The sequence below is a fragment of the Somniosus microcephalus genome, chromosome 6, assembly GCF_052327205.1.
Source record: "Somniosus microcephalus isolate GS21.2 chromosome 6, FLI_Smic_1.0, whole genome shotgun sequence".
Taxonomy (NCBI): Eukaryota; Metazoa; Chordata; class Chondrichthyes; order Squaliformes; family Somniosidae; genus Somniosus; species Somniosus microcephalus.
Window position 1 is genome coordinate 190488679 of NC_140992.1, and position 21826 is coordinate 190510504.

A 21826-nucleotide genomic window follows, 5' to 3' on the forward strand; every position below is an offset into this window, starting at 1 on the left:
AGGCAGGTAGTGCAGGGGACCCCTGTGGCCATCCCCCTCTCAAACAGGTATACCGATTTGGATACTGTTGAGGGGGATGACTTACCAGAGGAAGGCAGCAGCAGCCAACTTCCTGGCACCAGGGGTGCTTCTGCTGCTCAGGAAGGGAGGAAAAAGAGTGGGAGAGCAATAGTGGTAGGGGATTCCATCGTAAGGGGAACAGATAGGCGTTTCTGTGGCCGTAGACGTGACTCCAGGATGGTTTGTTGCCTCCCTGGTGCCAGGGTTAAGGATGTCACTGAACGGCTGCAGGGCATTCTGAAGGGGGAGGGTGAACAGTCAGAGGTCGTGGTTCACATTGGGACCAATGACATGGGTAGGAAGAGGGATGAGGTCCTGCAGCAAGAATTTAGGGAGCTAGGTAGCAGATTAAAGAGCAGGACCTCAAAGGTTGTAATCTCTGGATTACTCCCGGTGCCACGTGCTAGTGAGTATAGGAATAGGAGGATAGAGCAGATGAATGTGTGGCTAAAGAGTTGGTGCAGGAGGGAGGGCTTTAGTTTCCTGGATCACTGCGCCTGCTTCTGGGGAAGGTGGGACTTGTACAAGTCGGATGGGTTGCACCTGAACCAGAACGGGACAAATATCCTTGCGGGGAGGTTTGCTAGCACTGTTTGGGGGGGTTTAAACTAAAATGGCAGGGGGTTGGGAACCTGAGCAGGGAGACAGAGGAAAGGGAAACAGGGATAAAGCAAAAGATAGGAAGGAGAAAAACAGAAGTGGCAGTCAGAGAAATCAACGGTTTAAATCAAACGTGGCCACAGTAAATAATAATTCTAATAGGTCTAAGAGCATTAAAAAAACAAGCCTGAAGGCTTTGTGTCTTAATGCGAGGAGCATTTGTAATAAGCTGGACGAATTGGCTGCGCAAATAGAGGTAAACGAATATGATTTGGTTGGGATTACGGAAACGTGGTTCAAGGATGGCCAAGACTGGGAACTCAACATCCAGGGGTATTCGATATTCAGGAAAGATAGGCAAAAAGGAAAGGGAGGTGGGGTAGCATTACTGGTTAAAGAAGGGATTAATACAATTGTAATGAAGGATATTAGCTCTGATGATGTGGAATCTGTATGGGTAGAATTGAGAAATACTAAGGGGAAAAAAACATTAGTGGGAGTGGTATATAGACCTCCCAACAGTAAGGCGGAGGTTGGGGATGGCATTAAAAGGGAAATTAAAGAAGCGTGCAATAAGGGCACAGCAGTCATCATGGGTGACTTTAATCTACATATAGATTGGGCCAACCAAATTAGTAACAATACTGTGGAGGAGGAATTCCTGGAGTGTTTACGGGATGGTTTCCTGGACCAATATGTCGAGGAACCAACCAGAGATCAGGCCATCTTAGACTGGGTACAGGTAGACTACCCTTTATCCGGACTTCCGAAAACCGAAACCCTCTAAAAACCGAAGGTTTTTTCGTTCAGCGTAAGTCGTGCGTACGACTTAAGCTGAACGAAAAAACCTTCGGTTTTTAGAGGGTTCCGGTTGCGGAAGTTCGGATAAAGGGTAAGTCGTGCGCACGACCCCCCGCCGACCCCCCCGCCAGCCCCGACAACCGCCGACCCCCCCGCGGACCCCGACAACCGCCGACCCCCCCGCGGACCCCGCCAGCCCCGACAACCGCCGACCCCCCCGCGGACCCCGACAACCGCCGACCCCCCCGCGGACCCCGACAACCGCCGACCCCGCCAGCCGCCGACCACCCCGCGGACCCCGCCAGCCCCGACAACCGCGGACCCCGCCAGCCCCGACAACCGCCGACCCCGCCAGCCGCCGACCCCCCCGCCGGCCCCGACAACCGCCGACCCCACCAGCCGCCGACCCCCCCGCCGGCCCCGACAACCGCCGGCCCCGACAACCGCCGACCCCGCCAGCCCCGACAACCGCCGACCCCCCCGCGGACCCCGCCAGCCCCGACAACCGCCGACCCCGCCAGCCGCTGACCCCCCCGCGGACCCCGCCGGCCCCGACAACCGCCGACCCCGCCAGCCCCGACAACCGCCGACCCCCCCGCGGACCCCACCAGCCCCGACAACCGCGGACCCCGCCGGCCCCGACCCCCGCCGACCCCGACTGACTTACACTGAGCATCAGCGTAAGTCGTGCGCACGACCCCCCGCGGACCCCCGCCGACCCACCTTCCGAAATCCGAAATTCTCCTTTATCCGAAACTCGGCTGGTCCCGAGGTTTTCGGATAAAGGATAGTCTACCTGTATTATGTAACGAGAAAGGATTAATTAGCAATCTTGTTGTATGAGGCCCCTTGGGTCGGAGCGATCATAATATGATCGAATTCCTCTATAAGATGGAGAATGAAGTAGTTGACTCAGAGACTAGGGTCCTCAATTTAAATAAAGGAAACTACGATGGTCTGAAGAGCGAGTTGAATAGGATTGATTGGGGAATGGCACTCAAAGGGTTGATGGTGGATAGGCAATGGCAAACATTCAAAGACCGAATGGATGAGCTACAGAATTTGTTCATCCCAGTTTGGCATAAAAATAAAACAAAAAAGGTGACTCAACCGTGGCTAACAAGGGAAATTAGGGATAGCATAAGATCCAAGGAGAGGACATATAAATTGGCCAGAAAAAGCAATAATCCTGAGGATTGGGAGCAGTTTAGGATTCAACAAAGGAGGACAAAGGGATTAATTAAGAAAGGGAAAATAGAATATGAGAGTAAGCTAGCATGGAACATAAAAACTGACTGTAAAAGCATTTATAGATATGTGAAGAGAAAAAGATTGGTGAAGTCAAGCGTAGGTCCCTTGCAGTCAGAATCAAGGGAATTTATAATGGGAAACAAAGAAATGGCAGACCAACTAAATTCATACTTTGGTTCTGTCTTCACAAAGGAGGACACAATTAACCCCACAGAGATGCCGGGGAACATAGGGTCTGATGAAAGGGTGGAACTGAAAGAAATCAGTATTTGTAGGGAAATGGTGTTAGGAAAATTGATGGGACTGAAGGCCGATAAATCCCCAGGGCCTGATAATCTACATCCCAGGGTACTTAAGGAAGTGGCCCTAGAAATAGTAGATGCATTGCTGGTCATCTTCCAGAACTCGATAGACTCTGGAACAGTACCCATGGATTGGAGGGTAGCCAATGTTACACCACTATTCAAAAGAGGTGGTAGAGAAAAAGGGGGGGGATTATAGACCGGTAAGTCTGACATCGGTAGTGGGGAAAATGCTAGATTCTATTATAAAAGATGTAACAGCAGAGCACTTGGAAAGCAGTGACAGGATCGGACAAAGTCAACATGGATTTACAAAAGGTAAATCATGCTTGACTAATTACTGGAATTTTTTGAGGATGTAACTGGTAAAATAGATAAGGGAGAACCAGTGGATGTGGTGTATTTGAACTTTCAGAAGGCTTTCGATAAGGTCCCACATAAGAGATTAGCGTGCAAAATTGAGGCACATGGGATTGGGGGCAAGGTATTGACTTGGATAGAGAACTGGTTGGCGGACAGAAAGCAAAGAGTTGGAATAAACGGGTCGTTTTCTGAGTGGCAGGCAGTGACTAGTGGGGTACCGCAAGGATCGGTCCTAGGACCCCAGCTGTTCACAATATATATTGTGGCATTGCCACATTGGAGAAACACTGTATGTACGTAGATAAACCTGTATAATCCCCTTTTAACTGCTGTATTCCCCTCCCCCCGCAAGACAGTTGCAAGCTGAGAGGAATAAGGCATGTTCAGACTTGCCTGCTGCTGAGAGAAGGAAAACCAATCAGGTTCCAGCAGGTGACCAATCCGTGAGTCATCACAGGTTCGTGGGCTTCACGAATTCAGTACTGTATTGTGAGAGTTGGAGTAAAGACCTATTTCTTGTAGCTCGCTGTGTTGCCTATTTCTTTACGCGGGAGACCGTAGTCTCCCACATCGGTGACCCCGAATGTCGGCGGCTGAAGCCCCCGACTCACGCAGCCCTACAGAGGCCAGCAATGACCCGATGGCAGCCAGCAGCAGCCTGATGTCGGCCGGCGCCGCGTCCTTGAAGCTACCCACCTTCTGGGAACACCAAGCACCAGCTTGGTTCGCGCACTCGGAGGCCCAATTCACCCTTCGCAGGGTTCAAGACGATGAAGAAAGGTACCTCCACGTAGTCTCAGCACTAGCAAGCTCTACCGCCGCCGAAGTTCTCGACCTGCTGGGGAACCCACCACAGACCGGCAAGTACTCAACCATTAAGGGCCGCTTGCTGCAGGCTTACGGCCTGTCCAGGGAGGAGAGGGCCCGCAGGCTTCTCTCACTACCAGGCCTCGGCGATTCTACCCCGACCCAGTTGATGAGCCGGATGCTTGCGCTCCTGGGCTCTGAACCGCAGTGCTTCTTGTTTCGGGCCCTTTTCCTCAGCCTGCTTCCTCAGCAGGTACAGACTGCCCTCGCGGGGTCCCCGATCACGGACTGCGTACAACTGGCAGCCACGGCGGACAAAGTTTTCGCCGTCGCCCAACTCGGCTGTGCAGCCGCGAGGCTCCCCGACACCACCGAGCGCGCGCTGCCACGCCAGGCCGCAGAACTATGCTACTACCACGCGCGTTTCGGCCACAAGGCCCAACGCTGCAGAGCACCCTGCTCTTTCGATCAAACCAAGATGGCCGCCCGGCCCAACGCACCAGTCCCGCGCCGCCGCCTAGGCCCGCTCGTCCGCACCCCCGCCGCCACGATGGCCATCGGCACCGCAGGTAAACTGCTGTACATAATCGACTCTTTCAGGACGCAGATTCCTTTGCGACACCGGAGCCCAATGCAGCATAATTCCTGCCTCCCAGCTCGACATCCAGGCAGGCCGCAGCGGCCCACCCCTCGTGGCGGCAAATGGCACAGCCATCGCTACTTTCGGAAAGCGACGAGCCGAGGTTTGTTTCAACGGCCAGCGATTTACGTGGGATTTCGTGACGGCCTCGGTGGCACATCCCTTGCTGGGCGCCGATTTTCTTTGCGCCCACGGACTCCTGGTCGACGTCCGCGACAGGCGCCTGATCGACGCAGCAACTTTCGCTTCACTGGCCTGCCAGCAGAGCAACAGCCCGGCCCTCGTCGGGTCCTGCTCCGCCCCAGCGCATGACGACTACGCCCGCCTACTCGCAGATTTCCCGAGGCTCACACAACCGACCTTCTCAGCCGAGGCAGCCAAGCATGGGGTCGAGCACCACATCGCCACTACGGGACCACCAGTGTTCGCTCGAGCCAGACGCCTGGACCCAGGCAAGATGGCGGTGGCCAAGGAAGAATTCACCACGATGGAAAAACTGGGCATCATCCGCCGCTCGAACAGCCCTTGGTCGTCCCCCCTCCACATTGTGCCCAAGCCGGGTGGTGGCTGACGCCCCTGCGGTGACTACAGACGGCTCAACGACGCCACCACGCCCGATAGATACCCCATTCCGCACATCCAAGACTTCTCGGCACACCTAGCAGGAAAGTCCGTCTTTTCCAAGGTCGACCTGATTCGCTGCTACCATCAGGTCCCCGTCCACCACGCAGACGTCCAGAAGACAGCGGTCATCACCCCCTTCGGACTGTTCGAGTTCCTGCGCATGCCCTTCGGGCTTAAGAATGCCGCACAGGCCTTCCAACGGCTCGTGGATGCCGTCCTACGGGACCTGAGCTTCCTGTTCGTCTATCTGGACGATATCCTCGTGGCCAGCACCAGCAAGGCCGAGCACATCGCGCATTTGCGCTCCCTTTTCCAGCGCCTCAGCCAACACGGGCTAATCGTCAACCCGGCCAAATGCCAGTTCGGAGCAGCCCAAATTGACTTTCTCGGCCACAGAATCTCGCCAAGGGGAGCCATTCCCCTACCTTCCAAGGTGCAGGCGGTGGCGGACTTTCCCCAGCCCACCTCGGTCAAGGCGCTGCAGGTATTTTTTGGGGATGGTCAATTTCTATCACCAGTTCGTGCCCAAGGCCGCCGCACTCATGCGCCCCCCTCTACGAAGCCACCAGGGGCAAAACGGGCAAAGAGCAACTCACCTGGTCCAGCGAGATGGCGACAGCCTTCCGCCAGACCAAAAGCGCCTTGGCCAACGCCACACTACTGGCCCACCCCATCCCGGGCGCCAAGACCGCCCTCACCACGGACGCCTCGGATTACGCCGTCGGCGCCGTCCAGCAACAGTGGGTCGAAGGCGCGTGGCAGCCACTGGCATTTTTCAGCCGACAGCTGCGCAAGAACGAGCAGGCCTACAGCACGTTCGACAGAGAGCTCCTGGCCCTGTTCCTGGCAATCCGGCACTTCCGTTTCCTCCTGGAAGGCCGGCCGTTCATCGCATTCATGGACCACAAGCCGCTCACTTTTGCCATGGCCAAAGTAACCGAACCCTGGTCCGCGCTCCAACAGCGCCAACTCAATTTCATCTCGGAGTTCACCACGGACATCCGCCACGTCGCCGGTAAGGACAATTTGGTGGCAGACTGCCTCTCAAGACCCTCGCTCCACGCAGTGCACCTGGGCGTCGACTACACCAGCATGGCGAGAGACCAGGCCGCCGACGTGGAGATCCAGGCCCTCAGGACGTCAACTACCAGCCTCACCCTGGCCGACATCCACTTCCACGCAGCCGGCACAACCCTCCTGTGCGACGTCTCAGTCCCCTGGCGCAAGCGAGTTTTCGACATCATCCACGGCCTCTCACACCCAGGGATGCGTGCGTCTCAGAAACTCATGTCCGCCAAGTTCGTCTGGCCTGGACTCCACAAGGATGTGAGAGACTGGACCAACACATGCGTGGCGTGTCAGCGCGCTAAGGTCCAGCAGCACACCAAGGCGCCATTGGAGTGTTTCCCGGTGCCCGAGAGGCGTTTCGACCACGTCCACGTCGATCTGGTAGGCCCCTTGCCGCCGTCGCACGGTTTTACACACCTGCTCACGATCGTCGACTGCACCACCAGATGGCCCGAGGTGGTTCCCCTCGCCTCCACGACCGACGTCGCGCGAGCATTCGTCTCGACATGGGTGGCCCGGTTCGGCGTGCCGACCGACATATCCTCGGACAGAGGCCCCCAGTTCACCTCCCACTTGTGGAATTCCATCATCGCCGGCCTCGGCACTAAGTTGCACAGGACAACAGCCTACCACCCGCAGGCCAATGGGCTCTGCGAGCGCTTTCATCGTTCTTTGAAAGCCTCCCTCCGCGCCAGCCTGGCTGACACCAGCTGGATCGACAAACTACCCTGGGTTCTGCTGGGATTGCGCACCGCGCCGAAAGAGGACCTCCGCGCCTCCGCGGCCAAGATGGTCTACGGCCAACCGCTCAGAGTACCAGGCGACTTCCTCCCCCTGACAACGGAGCCGTGGTCGGCTGCCAGACAGCTTTCCCTGCACCAGGACGCGGCCCAGCAATTCCAGCCAGTGCCCACTTCGCAACACGGCCCGCAGCCGTCCTACGTGCCTCGAGACTTACGACATGCGGAGTTCATCTTCGTGCGCCGGGACGCGCACAGAGGCCCGCTGCAGGCACCATACACCGGCCCTTTCCCAGTATTGGAGACGGGGGACAAAGCTTTTCTTATCGACGTCGGCGGGAAGCCGGACCTTATTTCAGTAGACCACCTCAAACCGGCGGACCTGGACCTCAGCTTCCCGTTTCGGCCGGCTCTTCCCCCACGGCGGGGCAGACCTCCCGCGTTGGCGGTGGCCCCACAAGAGGACCAAGACACGCCAGAACCTTACTTCCCGGCCGCCGCCCCACCTTCGCCGTCCAGCCAGCCCACCGGCAGACCAGCCGCCAGACCAGCCGACGAACCAACCGGCCGACCTCCCAGACAGCCCTCCTCACACGCCAGATGGCTACTACAGCCGCTACGGCCGCTTGGTCAAACCTCCGCAGAGACTGACTTTTACAGTTAACGAGGATTCTGGGGGGGGCGTATTGGGGAAACACTGTGTGTACGTAGATAAACCTGTATAATCCCCTTTTAACTGCTGTATTCCCCTCCCCCTGCAAGACAGTTGCAAGCTGAGAGGAATAAGGCATGTTCAGACTTGCCTGCTGCTGAGAGAAGGAAAACCAATCAGGTTCCAGCAGGTGACCAATCTGTGAGTCATCACAGGTTCGCGGGCTTCACGAATTCAGTACTGTATTGTGAGAGTTGGAGTAAAGACCTATTTCTTGTAGCTCGCTGTGTGCCTATTTCTTTACACGGGAGACCGTAGTCTCCCACAATATTAATGATCTGGATGAGGGAATTGGATGTAATATCTCCAAATTTGCAGACGACACAAAGCTGGGTGGGAGGGCAAGCTGTGAGGAGGATGTCGTGAAACTCCAGTACGATTTGGACAGGTTGGGTGATTGGGCAGAAACATGGCAAATGCACTATAATGTGGATAAATGTGAGGTTATCCACTTTGGTGGCAAAAACAGGAAGGCAGATTATTATTTGAATGGCAATAGATTGGGAGAAGGGGAAGTGCAAAGAGACCTGGGTGTTCTTGTGCACCAGTCGCTGAAGGTAAGCATGCAGGTGCAGCAGGCGGTTAAGAAGGCAAATGGTATGTTGGCCTTCGTAGCAAGAGGGTTCGAGTACAGGAACAAGGATGTCTTGCTACAGTTATACAGGGCCTTGGTGAGACCGCACCTTGAGTATTGTGTGCAGTTTTGGTCGCCTTACCTGAGGAAGGACGTTCTTGCCTTGGAAGGAGTGCAGCGAAGATTCACCAGGCTGATACTTGGGATGGCAGGAATGATGTATGAGGAGAGATTGTGTCGATTGGGCTTATACTCACTGGAGTTTAGAAGATTGAGAGGGGATCTCATCGAAACCTATAAAATTCTGTCAGGCCTGGACAGACTAGATGCAGGAAGGATGTTTCTGATGGCCGGGGAGTCCAGAACCAGGGGTCATAGTCTAAGGATAAGGGGTAAGCCATTTAGGACAGAAATGAGGAGGAATTTCTTCACCCAGAGAGTGGTGAACCTGTGGAATTCTCTGCCACAGAGGGCGGTGGAGGCCAGTTCATTAAATATATTCAAGAAAGAGTTGGATATATTTCTTAAGGCTAAAGGGATCAAGGGATATGGGGAGAAGGCAGGGACAGGGTACTGAGTTTGGATGATCAGCCATGATCTCATTGAATGGCGGAGTGGGCTCGAAGGGCCGAATGGCCTACTCCTGCTCCCATCTTCTATGTTTCTATGTTGTGGAAGTTTGGAGCCTGACACCCATCTCCAGTGTGACCTCCTGGGAAACCCTTCTCGCCACCTTCACTGAGAGCTTCCTCAACTGAGGCATATACCAGAAGCATGGGAACCATTTATTTCCTTTCCTCCTGGACATCAGATTCGGACGAAGACCAGCCGTGGCGGCAGCAGAACCATGAACAACAGCACCAACAACAGGAGCGCCAAGCTGCTGCTCACTCACCTGAAGCTGCACAGACCAGAAGGCGCCAGCGCGCGACCACATTGCTGCCCGGGATGCAAGGGACGCACTCATCTTGGCCAGATTTGCTTAGCCTGCACAATCAAACAATTTTGCCTCATACCATCTTACCAGACCATCGACAATGGCCAAGAACCTGCCGATTCCTATCACTCTGACCACCATACTGACAATTGCAAGTCGCCCTAAGCCCTTAATGTGGAAGTCACATTAGCGAAATGACATACGCCATAACTGCAACAGTTTGCCATCAGAATTTTTTATGACAATAAGCAACTGATGGCTTTTCAAAATTAAACACAACATTACACCCAAGTGACTACGGTAGCCAACCTTACCATGGAGGTAGCCAGCCTTTCCATTTGCTCCACACTCGCAGTGACCCTGGAGACAAAACCTGCCAGAGACTCCTGCACTTGTTCCTGGAGTTCCAGCACCGCTCTCCTTCTGGATGGACCTGGAGGCACAGGGTCGACATGCAACGGAGCCGAGCTGGGAGCACCCTGCTCCCTCCGACGAGGACTCTCCACTGCTGTCCCTGTCTCCACCAATTGCTGATGCTCACTTGTGAGCTGTGATACACCAGGTGACAACTCTACTCTATGTCCCAAAGGTCCCACCGAGGTGTGAGTGTCTGCGCTGGTGCAGGGTGCGCTTAATTCTGCTGACGGAGAGCTCTCAGAGGTTGCAGCTTCCTCTGAGGAGTCTGGAAGCTCAGGCTCTTCCTCCTGGACAGTGGGGACGGGGGCTCTCGATGGTCCTGTGGGGGAGTAAAGGAAAGAGTTAGAGATGTGAGGTAAAGGTTGCACGCACATTGAATTGTGCAGATGATCATAAGTCAATCTGTTAGAGCATCAGAATCATTACCAGTCACTCATACAATGTCAGTGACAGAGATGCCAAACTATTCTGTCACCAGCTTGCTGTGATGTACCCGTGTGTCCGTCCCCGACTTAGGAATCCTCCTCAATCCCGGCAATTTCCAGGGCTGCCTCCTCCGAGGTGGTGAGCTGGGCTACTGAGGGTGGCCCTCCTCCTGTCCTCACTCTTTCCCTCTTATTGTGGGCTCTCTTTTCCTGCAATGAGGGACACGAATGGAGTTTGAGTGAGAATGAAGGAGTGAGTGTAGAGAATCCATAGCATAGATGCTTAGAAGGAGACAAAAGGCCCTCCTTGTGTGTTGTAAGTTCTTGTCATTCTGTCACAGTGATGGGGAGTGTGAGGGCTGCATGGTCGAATAGTTAGGTGAATGTGACCATAGAGAGAGGGAATGGATAAGGGTGCAGGGATGTCAGTGTCAAGTGGGATGTGGAGGAAGAGGTTGTCAAAGCTGAGTGCTGGTGAGGAGAGGCAATGGGGATCAGATTGAGGGTAATACAGGAAACTCTTGATTTACCGGCACCTAAATAACCGGAAATCTCTGTTAACCGGCATAATTCAGGAGTAGGTTCAGGTAAGTTTTACTTCATATTAGTGGCCGTTCCTGGATCTGTGGCCGTGTAACTGGGGTTCCTGCACCTGTTGCTATGCAACAGGGACACCTGGATCTGTGGCCGGGGTTCCTGCACCTGTTGCCATGCAACAGGGACGCCTGGATCTGTGGCCGTGTACAGGGTTCTCGTACCTTTTACTATACCTCTCTGTAATCCGGACTTTTTGATAAACCGGCACCACGCCGGTCCCGTCGGTGCCGGATAAAAAAGAGTTCCCTGTACTAACTTTTCCAGTGCACAGAAGGTCATGAAACCTCTTCCTGCACTGCAGCCAGGTTCTATGGCACATAGACAAAGAGTTGACCTCCTGGACCACTTGCATCCACACAGCTTCCGTCTGCTGGGGAGGCTTCTTCCTCCCTGAGGAAGGAAAGAGCACCTCCTTATTTCCTCTTGCTCCCTCCACCAGAGCTTGCAGGGCGGTGTCATCGAACCTTGGTGCAGACTTTGGCCTACTGCTGGATATATCTATCACAGCAAAGGGCATAAGGTTTGCAGTCTGCAGAAGAAGCAAGGCTGCTTGCAGGCCTTAAATCCAGCAGCATTGATGACGTAATCGGAGGCGACTTTCAGGATGGAAAGACTAAGTGGGCCAGGGATTCCCACACGTTGGAAATCAATTGCCCAATTAGGGGAAAATCACATATTTTTCCCACATCAAATTGGAGTCGGGTAGCTAACACGAAAAGCGGCTGACATGCCCCCAGCCTGCCCCAATGGCAAAATCGAGCCCAATGTTTCCCTTGGCTGGGGAGTCTAGAGCCAGGGGCCACAGCCTCAAGATAAAGGGTAGGCCATTCAGGACTGAGATGAGAAGAAATTTCTTCATACAGAGGGTGGTGAATCTTTGGAATTCTCTACCCCAGAGGGCTGTGGAGGCTCAGTCATTGGGTATATTCAAAACAGAAGTCGATAGATTTCTGACTAGTAAGGGCATCAAGAGATATGGTGATAGGGCCGGTGAATGGAGTTGAGGCAGAAGATCAGCCATGATCTCATTGGTGGAGCAGGCTCGAAGGGCCGAATGACCTACTCCTGCTCCTGCTCCTATTTCTTATGTTCTTATGTTTAGGCTGGATTTTACGAACCTTGGCGGGTATGTGGCGGGCGACGTCGGTGGCGGGACACGGCCCTGCTGCTGGCAGCAGCCCACTGTGTAGAATGAATTTACCTTGATTGGGCCTGTGAAGCCCGCCCAGCGAGTTTCTCGGCCAATTAGAGGAAGCGGGTCTGGCGTCATCAGCCGGTTTCCTTAAAGGGACCATGGTCAACTTTAATTGGACATTTGTGCTGTTGGTGTTCTACAGCATTGAGGTGCTACAAACACTGACAAGCACTGCACAGAAGTGCAGGACTGCATCTAGGCTCTCCCATAACTCCCTCCATATGCTTATGGAGGGGAGTCACGGCACACAGGGAGGTCCTCTTCTCTTCCCATGGGCAGAGAAGACCTCCCAAGGAGATCAACACAGCCTGGTTGCACATTGCAGAGGAGGGCACAAGCTGGGATGTGGTCAGGAGGACCTGGGTGCAGTGCCGCAAACCTTTCAATGATCTCAGTAGATCACGAAACGTTAGTACAAAGCCACATTCAACTTCATCCTGTGCCTCTCGTCACATCCCCATCACTCTGCCTTCCCTACCCTATTCCTGCACATCCTTACACCAACTTACCTTGCACCTCCACCCATCCCTCTCTATCTACATTATCACATCCCCATCGCACTAGCCACCCTTCACACTCACCCTCTTCCTAAAACAATCATACCAACTAACAACACACAAGGGTAGGCACTTGGGTGTTTTAGCCAATGTTCATGTAAAGTTTCTGTTAATGTGGTGTCAAACATTGAAACCTTTATTTTCAACACTTTGCATTCTTGGACAGATTTGTGTGCACCTTTGGAAGTGGCTTAGTGAGTTTCAGTGAATGGTGAGACATAACGGTACCCCCCGCAATGGTGATGAAAGGAATGTATTGGGCATTGTAGGGATGCTTTATGGTGTTGGTATGGGGTGGTGCCAACCTGGCACATCATGTGGCAGCCAGGGTGTACAGTGTCAAGTGAAGTAAATCTGGCCATGGTGAGGCCATTCCTGGCCTCCCGGGCAGCAGTGTGGTCGGGTACTGATGCCCTGTGTTCTGTGCAGCATCAGTTGATTGCGGAAAAGGTTGGTGTTGGTACTGCTGGTGTGCCTGGTGCTGCTGGTGTGCCTGGTGATGCTGGTGTTGGGGCTGATTGTGGTGGGATTCTGAGGACCAAGGTGAGAGAGTATAAAGTGCGCCCATGCTGATGGAATAGATGGCAGGTGAAGTAGAGATGACAGAAGTAATCTGTCAATGGTGGAAGAGGTGATGAGATCAGATCGCATGGAGACTTGTGTAAAGACTTGCAGCATTCTGAATTGGTAGTGGAAATGCAGTTTAGAGAATCTAATGGTTAAGGGAACATTTCTCAATCAGGTGGGAGCTTTGACTTGACATCTGAAGCTGTCAACTCGATCAGCTGATTCAATGGCCAATGACCTCCCGCCTCAGCTTCACAGATGGAAACCGGTGAGCAACCTGTCAAATTCAAAAAGCTGGGGAAAAAAACATTAAGTGGCTGTAAACAAGCCACTAATTATTTTAATTGCCTCCCCCACCCCTGCGTGTCGGGTCTGCTCAGCGCTGACAGACCCAACATTTGGTAAAGGCGCATGGCGGCAGGTTCACAGTGGGTTCCCAACCCGCTGGGGAAAAAAACACTTTCCCACCTGACCCGCCACCGATCGCGCCCGCTGACCCCCCCACAAAATCCAGCCCTTTCTGTTCCCCTCATAGCTTACTTTCTCATCTAACTTTGTATCGTCAGCAAACCTGGATACATTACACTTGGACCCTTCATCTAAGTCATTAATATAGATTGTAAATAGCTGAGGCCCCAGCACTGAACCTTGCAGCACCCCACTCATTACAGCCTGTAAAGCTGAAAAATCACCCATTTATTCCTACTCTCTGTTTTCTGTCCTTTAACCAATCCTCTATCCGTGCTAATATATTACCCCCAACTCCATCAGCCCTTATCTTGTCCAACAACCTTTTGTGTAGCACCTTATTGAATGCCTTTTGAAAATCCAAATATACAGGTAGACTATCCTTTATCCGAAAACCTTGGGACCAGCCGTGTTTCGGTTTTCGGAATTTTTCGGATTTCAGAAGGTTTTCATCTCCGTATCTGACAACAAACACTGTTGCTTAGCAACAGCTTGTAAACACTCGGGCCCTGCCTTGGAAGCGTCTCTGAAGCTGTTGCTAAGCTACAGAGACTCTTTCCACAGCCTGACTGTTTAAAAAAATGCTAGGGGAAGAAAAAAATTGCTAGGGGAAGAAAAGAAACCTAACAGAACGGCTGCTGATTTCTGCCGTTAGATCGAGGTTTCTGGCTCCCCCTGCTCCGTATCTGAATTCCTTGACTTAGCGGGGGTCTGGGGCTCGACTGCCGCCGCCAGTTGTGGGAAAGATGGATATCGGCTGACTCCTACACTAAGCTGGCCCGCAAATCAGGTCGGGGGGGGGGGAAGAAAAGACTATCGGACAGGCCGCTGCAGCTATCGGACGGGCCGCTGTATTGTTGGGTTCACTCTCCCGGTACCTCCTTCACACTGCCCGGCTCGGCCTGCAATCTCCTACCCAGGAGGGAACTCTGTGACCCTCTGCCCTGCTCACAGGGAAAGGCAGAGCTCCCGGACCACTCCTGTCATGTTTGGCGCCACTCGGGTCATGTCGTGTGCACGACTTACGCTCCACGAAAAACTTTCGGTTTTTAGAGGTTTTCGGTTTTCGGAAGTGCGGATAAAGGATAGTCTACCTGTACTGCATCCACTGGTTTCCCCTTATCTACCCTGCTAGTTACATCCTCAAGAAACTCTAATCGATTTGTCAAACATGATTTCCCTTTCATAAAGTCATGTTGACTATGCCTAATCATATTTTGATTTTCTGAGTGCCCTATTACCATTTCCTTAATAATAGATTCCAGCATTTTCCAAAGGACGGATGTCAGGCTAACTGGCCTGTAGTTCCCTGTTTTCTCTCACTCCACTGGGACCATTCCAGAATCTAGGGAATTTTGGAAGATTACAACCAATGCACAATGCATCCACTATCTCTGCAGCCACTTCTTTTAGAACTCTAGGATGTAGGCCATCAGGTCCAGGTGATCTGTCGGCTTTTAGTCCCATTAATTTCTCCAGTACTTTTTCTTTACTAACATTAATTACTTTAAGTTCCTCACTCATTAGATCCTTAGCTCCCCAATATTTCTGGTTTGTTTTTTGTGCTTTCTACTGTGAAGACAGATATAAAGTATTTGTTTAACGCCTCTGCCATTTCCTTATTCCCCATTATAATTTCTCCTGTCTCAGCCTCTAAAGGACCCACGTTTACTTTTGTTACTCTCTTCCTTTTTACATACTTGTAGAAGCTCTTACAATCTTGGTATTGACTTGGATAGAGAACTGGTTGGCAGACAGAAAGCAAAGAGTTGGAATAAACGGGTCTTTTTCCGAGTGGCAGGCAGTTACTAGTGGGGTACTGCAGGGATTGGTCCTTGGACCCCAGCTATTCACAATATATATTAATGATCTAGACGAAGGAACTAGATGTAATATCTCCAAGTTTGCAGACGACACAAAGCTGGGTGGGCGTGTGTGCTGTGAGGAGGATGCAGAGAAACTCCAGGATGATTTGGACAGGTTGGGTGATATGGCAGATGCAATATAACGTAGATAAATGCGAGGTTATCCACTTTGGTATCAAAAACAGGAAGGCAGATTATTATCTGAATGGCAATAGATTGGGAGAAGGGGAAGTGCAATGAGACCTGGGTGTCCTTGTGCACCAGTCGCTGAAGGTAAGCATGCAGGTGCAGCAGGCGGTTAAGAAGGCAAATGGTATGTTGGCCTTCGTAGCGAGAGGGTTTGAGTACAGGAACAAGGATGTCTTGCTGCAGTTGTACAGGGCCTTGGTGAGACCACATCTTGAGTATTGTGTGCAGTTTTGGCCGCCTTATCTGAGGAAGGATGTTCTTGCCATGGAGGGAGTTCAGCGAAGATTCACCAGGCTGATACCTGGGATGGCAGGAATGACGTATGAGGAGAGATTGGATCGATTGGGCTTATACTCGCTGGAGTTTAGAAGAATGAGAGGGGATCTCATTGAAACTTATAAAATTCTGACAGGACTGGACAGACTAGATGCAGGAAGGATGTTCCCGATGGTCGGGGAGTCCAGAACCAGAGGTCACAGTCTAAGGATAAGGGGTAAGCCATTTAGGACAGAAATGAGGAGGAATTTCTTCACCCAGAGAGTGGTGAACCTGTGGAATTCTCTGCCACAGAAGGCAGTAGAGGCCAATTCATTAAATATATTCAAGAAGGAGTTGGATATATTTCTTAAGGCTAAAGGGATCAAGGGATATGGGGAGAAGGCAGGGACAGGGTACTGAATTTGGATGATCAGCCGTGATCTCATTGAATGGCGGAGCAGGCTCGAAGGGTCGAATGGCCTACTCCTGCTCCTATCTTCTATGTTTCTATGTAATCTGGTCATCCTTTGCTAGTTTCTAAGCCTCTCCAATCCTTAGGCTTACTACTCTTCTTGGCAATTTTTAAGTCTCTTTTAATTTAATACTATCCTTATGTTTTTAGTTAGCCACGGATAGATCACTTTTCCCATGGAGTTTTTATTTCTCAATGGAATGTATATTCATTGAGAATTATGAAATATTTCTTTAAATGTTCACCATTGCTTATCTAACGTCATACATTTTAATCTAATTTCACAATCTACTTTAGACAACTCACCCCTTATACCTGTGTAATTAGCTTTAACTTTAATACTCTAGTTTTGGACTTAAGTACGTCACTCTCAAACTCAGTTGAGACCTTTTTGTAATTTATATCTACTGAAGAATAGAGAATTACCTGTTTTGTCCCTGTGCCTGATGCGATACATGATGATGTATATTCTGAAGGAAATAATTGCGACATAATTATCGGGAGCTTTCCGCCTGGTCACCAGAATTGACTATCAGTAAATAATAGCATATATAATTAAATAAAAGACTGCTATTAAGATCACTTCAGTTAGATTGGATTCTGAGCCATTTTTTTTTTACAGTTGCCACAAAACCCGAGAATCTCTGTTTAGCTCCTCCAGTGGATTTCTCAACTACCGTGGGATTTTGAATTGGGCTGTGGTTGTGCTGGTAGGTACTATGCCTGGGTTTATCTGAGAAAACAATAGAAAGAACCATATAACATAGGTTTATAATGTGCTTCATTTAGATTTAACACAGTGGGCATAGTTACAAATGTCATATCTAGCTCTGTTATATGTTTTTAGTATTATTTCTACAGTTGCTGGTCTTGGAATTATTTTCATGTGGCAGTATTTTTTGATTGCTTTCTTAATATCAAAGCTAACAATTGCTGCGAGTTAAGTGGTTTATGTGAAATTAATGAGTTTCCTTGTTCTTTCCCAGATTTTGACTCATACACATATGGTTTTGGAAAACTTGATCACGTGCGTATTATACCTAGGATTATTAACAGTTTTTGGTTTAAATATTTTAGTAAACTTTTTATTGGCAGGCTTTGTGGCTGGAAAGCTTTTTGTCTTGTTTTGTACAGGGAAGTGGGTTCAGGTAGATTGCTTTGTGCTGAAGTAGATGCTCTACTGGCAAATTCTGATATCAGATGTTATCTGAAATTAGTACTTCTGGCTCCAAATGTGCTGTTACAATAAGAGAGTCCAAGGCCTAGAAATTCAGTTTGGGCCCGCCAGCTCGCTTGCGCCCAGAAGTTACCGCTGCGCGCAGAGCCACTTGCGCCCGCCGGAAATTCAGTTTCAGCGCCCCAAGTCGAAGCCGGCCGCTATTCAAGGGTGTGGCCGCCCCCGCTTGGGGCGCTGAAACTGAATTTCGGCGCGCTAGGTGCCGCAGCGCCACCCGCTGCGGAGCGGCAGGCTGCGGTACTGCAGGCCTTCCTCCCTCTCTTAAGGGGGAAGTGCCTGCAACAGCGAGATTGCCGCTCGCTAGTGCCGGCAAATGAGCCCGGCACCACGGAGAAGTGCCGGGCTCCTGGAAAACAGCCGGCAATGCCACGGGGGGGGGGGGGTGGAGGAGGCCGGGGAGGGAGGTGCGGGCAAGCGGCCGCCGAAAAAGCGGCCGGCCGCACCTCCGCCTTAACTTGCCCCACTAAGGCTGCAGGACGGCCCCGTTTTCAGATCGCTGTTTGCGGCCGCTGCGGAAGAGGCGGCCACAACTAAATATGGCGGTCGGGCCGGTAGCGGGGCGGTAGCGGGGCACTGCGCACACCGATGACGTCATCGGTGGCGGCGCAGCGCTACTGGCTAATGCCGCCATTACCGCAGCGCTTAATATCGGCGCAATCTCAGCAAGTGGCGGCAAAGCCCTCTTTGGGCGAAAACTGGGCGCAAAGCCTACTGAATTTCTAGCCCCAAGACCCATGTGATTAAAACGAACTGACCTAACCATTAGTATAGGTTCTAACTCAACTGGGCAGATTTTCCAGTTATTGCACCTGGGTGTATTAGATAATGTGGATGGAATTCACAGAAGAAAATCAGGTGGGGAGGACTGCATGCCCATATGGGAGCCCGTCAATTTTCTGTCCATTAACTTAAATGGACGGAAAATCGGACAGGCTTTGTTACCAATATGCAGTTCTCCCTGTGCAATTTTCCTCTATGCATTGTGTTCAGGCGCTCCAGTCTGTAACAAGAAAATCTGGACCAACAATGAACAGGAAAATGTAATATCTATCAGCCATGCCCTGGACATTAGCAAATGCTGCTAGGTAAATGGCCTAGACATTAGCAAATGCTGCTAGCAAAATGGCTGTATTAGTAGTACTGTCAAGAAGTCATGTATAAAATATGCAAATTCCACAGGGCTATCACTGGTCTCCCAAAGTAACTTTGGCAGGAGACTAGTGGAATCCCCAAAGAAATGGCTGAAAATGGTAACTAATCTAGAGTTTCCACCAAAATTCCGCAGTAATCATGGCAAGAGACCAGTTGGTGGTAGCCCCGTGTAGTTTCGGGACCAATGTATTTGTTTCAACAATTGAAAGTTTTCTTTTACATATTATCCATTTAATCCATTGTACTTTACCCCAATCAGTACATTGTCCTTCAAAGGAAGCCAGGAAGAACACTCCCTACAATCTTTTTGATCCGGAAGGTATCATTTAGCTTGGTTGCCACCTCCTCACAGGCCTGTTTCCCCTTACAGAATTAATGGCTTGATAAATATCCTCAAAATTATTTTTCTGCTTTTGAGGAGATCCACCAAAACATTGTGGATCTTTACTAGTCTCTCGTTATTCTTGCACTTTAAATCTACCAAGTAGTGCATATTGTACAATCCACTTCCATAACTGTGGTGAATCATTTGCACAGCATTTTTTAATCTCCTCTCTGATTTAGGATCCAAGATTTGCATCAAAATTGAGAGCAAACTATTATGCTTGTGTCTAATTACAAATTAGGGAGAAGCTAGAGATTTCATTATTGTTATTAGATTTAATGCTGGCAGTAAGTAACCTGTATTTTTAATAATTACCACAAGTTTGGATTATCCAGCAAGGACGGGAAGTGCTCAGTTGGAATTTTCTGTCACAAATTTCAGAGTTAAACATTAGCAGTTAGGTCCTAACAAAGAGCATTATAAAAGTGTTACATTGAGACAGATGAACAACTAGTTACAGAAATAAGCTGATGATTTACTCAGGAACAGGAAGAAATATCAATGTTCAAGGCCCGTGAATTGCTTGATTCTTCCTCATTCATTCATTTTCCACATACAATAGCATATTCTGTTCTTTGGATGGGGAAACTAAGGGACAGTAGCTCTGAAATTCTTGGCGTGTACTGTGGTGCAAAAACAGCGTAATCTGTGTGGGACTTGTTATGACAAGGGCCCAGCCCTTTTCTTGCCGATCAAAAATTCTGCTGGAAGTGGGAATTCCACAGCTGATATTGGGGGGTGGGGGGTTTACTTCTTTATAGAGTGACGAGGAGTTCCTCCAAACATTGCTATTATAAATTTCAGGTCTGCTCTCAATACCCTGTAGGGTTCAATGAGATTGGTCCTCTCATAAGCAGATTCCACTTCCCTTACATTTAAGAATTTATGGGGGGAATTTTCACCTTTACCACTGGGCGGTAGCAGATCGGCCACCCATTTTACATCCCTCCTATTGACGTCAATAGGAAATGAAAATCGGGCGGGGTGTAAAATGAGTGTTCGACCCTCCCTGCCCGTTTTCCGCCCAGCGGTAAAAGTGAAAATTCACTCTTTTATCTTAGTGCCCAATATCTAGTCATCTGATAGCGTGACCCAGGGTCATAACAAATAAATCCTATTGTTATATGAACTGTGCCTCCATAAGTGAAAGGAGGACTGATCAACACTTTAATGAGATCGGACTGAATGTAAACCATCCAACTGGTTTACTTTACAGTTGTTATCATCAGCATGTATAAAGCAACAGTTACAGTAAATCTCATCTCACTTCAATTTAATTCGGTAAACCTCCTTGTAGTATAGAAAATAACAAAATAAACTGGCGTAGAGTTTCCGCTCGGTTGCGCTGTTTTTTTCAGCACAATTCACCCGAAATCGCTGAAACCAGTGCAAAAGTTTGCGGAATTTTAAATGCAAATTACATTCAGTGCAGCTCGAGTTTCCGCAATCTATTGCGCTAGCTTAAAAAACATTGCGCTAAAAACCAGCCCTGCCCCCAGATTGAATTAATCACCATTGCAAATTTCTGCTAATTGCGCTTGTTTGCAGGCTTTCGAATGAGCTCTAAAAATGAAGCTTTTTTTTAGGTGCAAGAACACTAATTAGGCACGTTATAAAAGCTTTTGAGTATAATTTTGTTTTTAATTTACTAAGAAACTGACTACTGTACACCAATATAACTAGCAAATGTATAGTTTTTTTTAAGTCATTTTCCATTTAAAATTGGGATACTCACAGGTGGTGGACTAGACAGTCTGATTAAAATGCCTATTTTTTGTGATATTTCATTTTCAGCTGTATTAATTAAACTGTACCAAGTTACCACTCTTAAATATATCAAGGAATATTTTTTAAGCAAAACTTTAAAAAAAAAATTACATTCTAAGATGCTGCCCAATTGTGTTGGTTCATTGCAGATTTTATGTTCATATGCAAACGAATTTGAGCAGAAATTCGAGGGGGTGGAAAAACACTTCTCAAAACGAATACATTTTTGGGCGCAATTTGCATCCGGATTGCCAGTTGCACTCAAAGCGGAAACTCTACCCCACTATCTTGTCCTCGCTAATATTCATGTTTTCTGATAAGCCTTTTCTCTGAACTGACCGACTCTAAGGAACATAGGAACAGGAGAAGGCCATTCAGCCTCTCGAGCCTGCTCCGCCATTCAGTGGGATCATGACTGATCTGCAACCATACTCCATATACCCGCCGTTGGTCCATATCCCTTAATATCTTTGGTTAATAAAAAGCTATCAATCTCAGATTTAAAATTAACAATTGATCTAGCATCAATTGCCATTTGCAGAAGAGAGTTCCAAACTTCTACCACCTTTTGTGTGTAGAAGTGTTTCCTAATTTCACTCCTGAAAGGTCTGGCACTAATTTTTAGATTATGCCCCCTCGTCCGAGAATCCCCAACCAGTGGAAATAGTTTCTCTCTATCTACCCTATCTGTTCCCCGTAAACCCTGTCTGATCTTCTTTCAGCTGACTTTTTGGAACTGGCTTCTGTCTTTTTTTCCGTAGCTGGACAGGAAGCAAGCAGCTTGACCTCTGATACG

The 21826-nt window shown here is 50.0% G+C and overlaps 1 protein-coding gene across 3 annotated transcripts in view; it reads left to right on the forward strand.

The window, feature by feature from the left end:
- The window catches only part of LOC147116275 (diacylglycerol O-acyltransferase 1-like), a 143595-nt gene that overhangs the window by 12288 nt on the left and 109481 nt on the right, over positions 1–21826 (forward strand). For all 3 annotated transcript variants that reach the window (XM_085991058.1, XM_085991059.1, XM_085991060.1), the window contains exons 2-3: positions 17112–17199; positions 17476–17516. In XM_085991058.1, coding sequence (XP_085847184.1) covers positions 17112–17199; positions 17476–17516 — 129 coding nt within the window. The remainder of the gene's footprint in view (positions 1–17111; positions 17200–17475; positions 17517–21826) is intronic.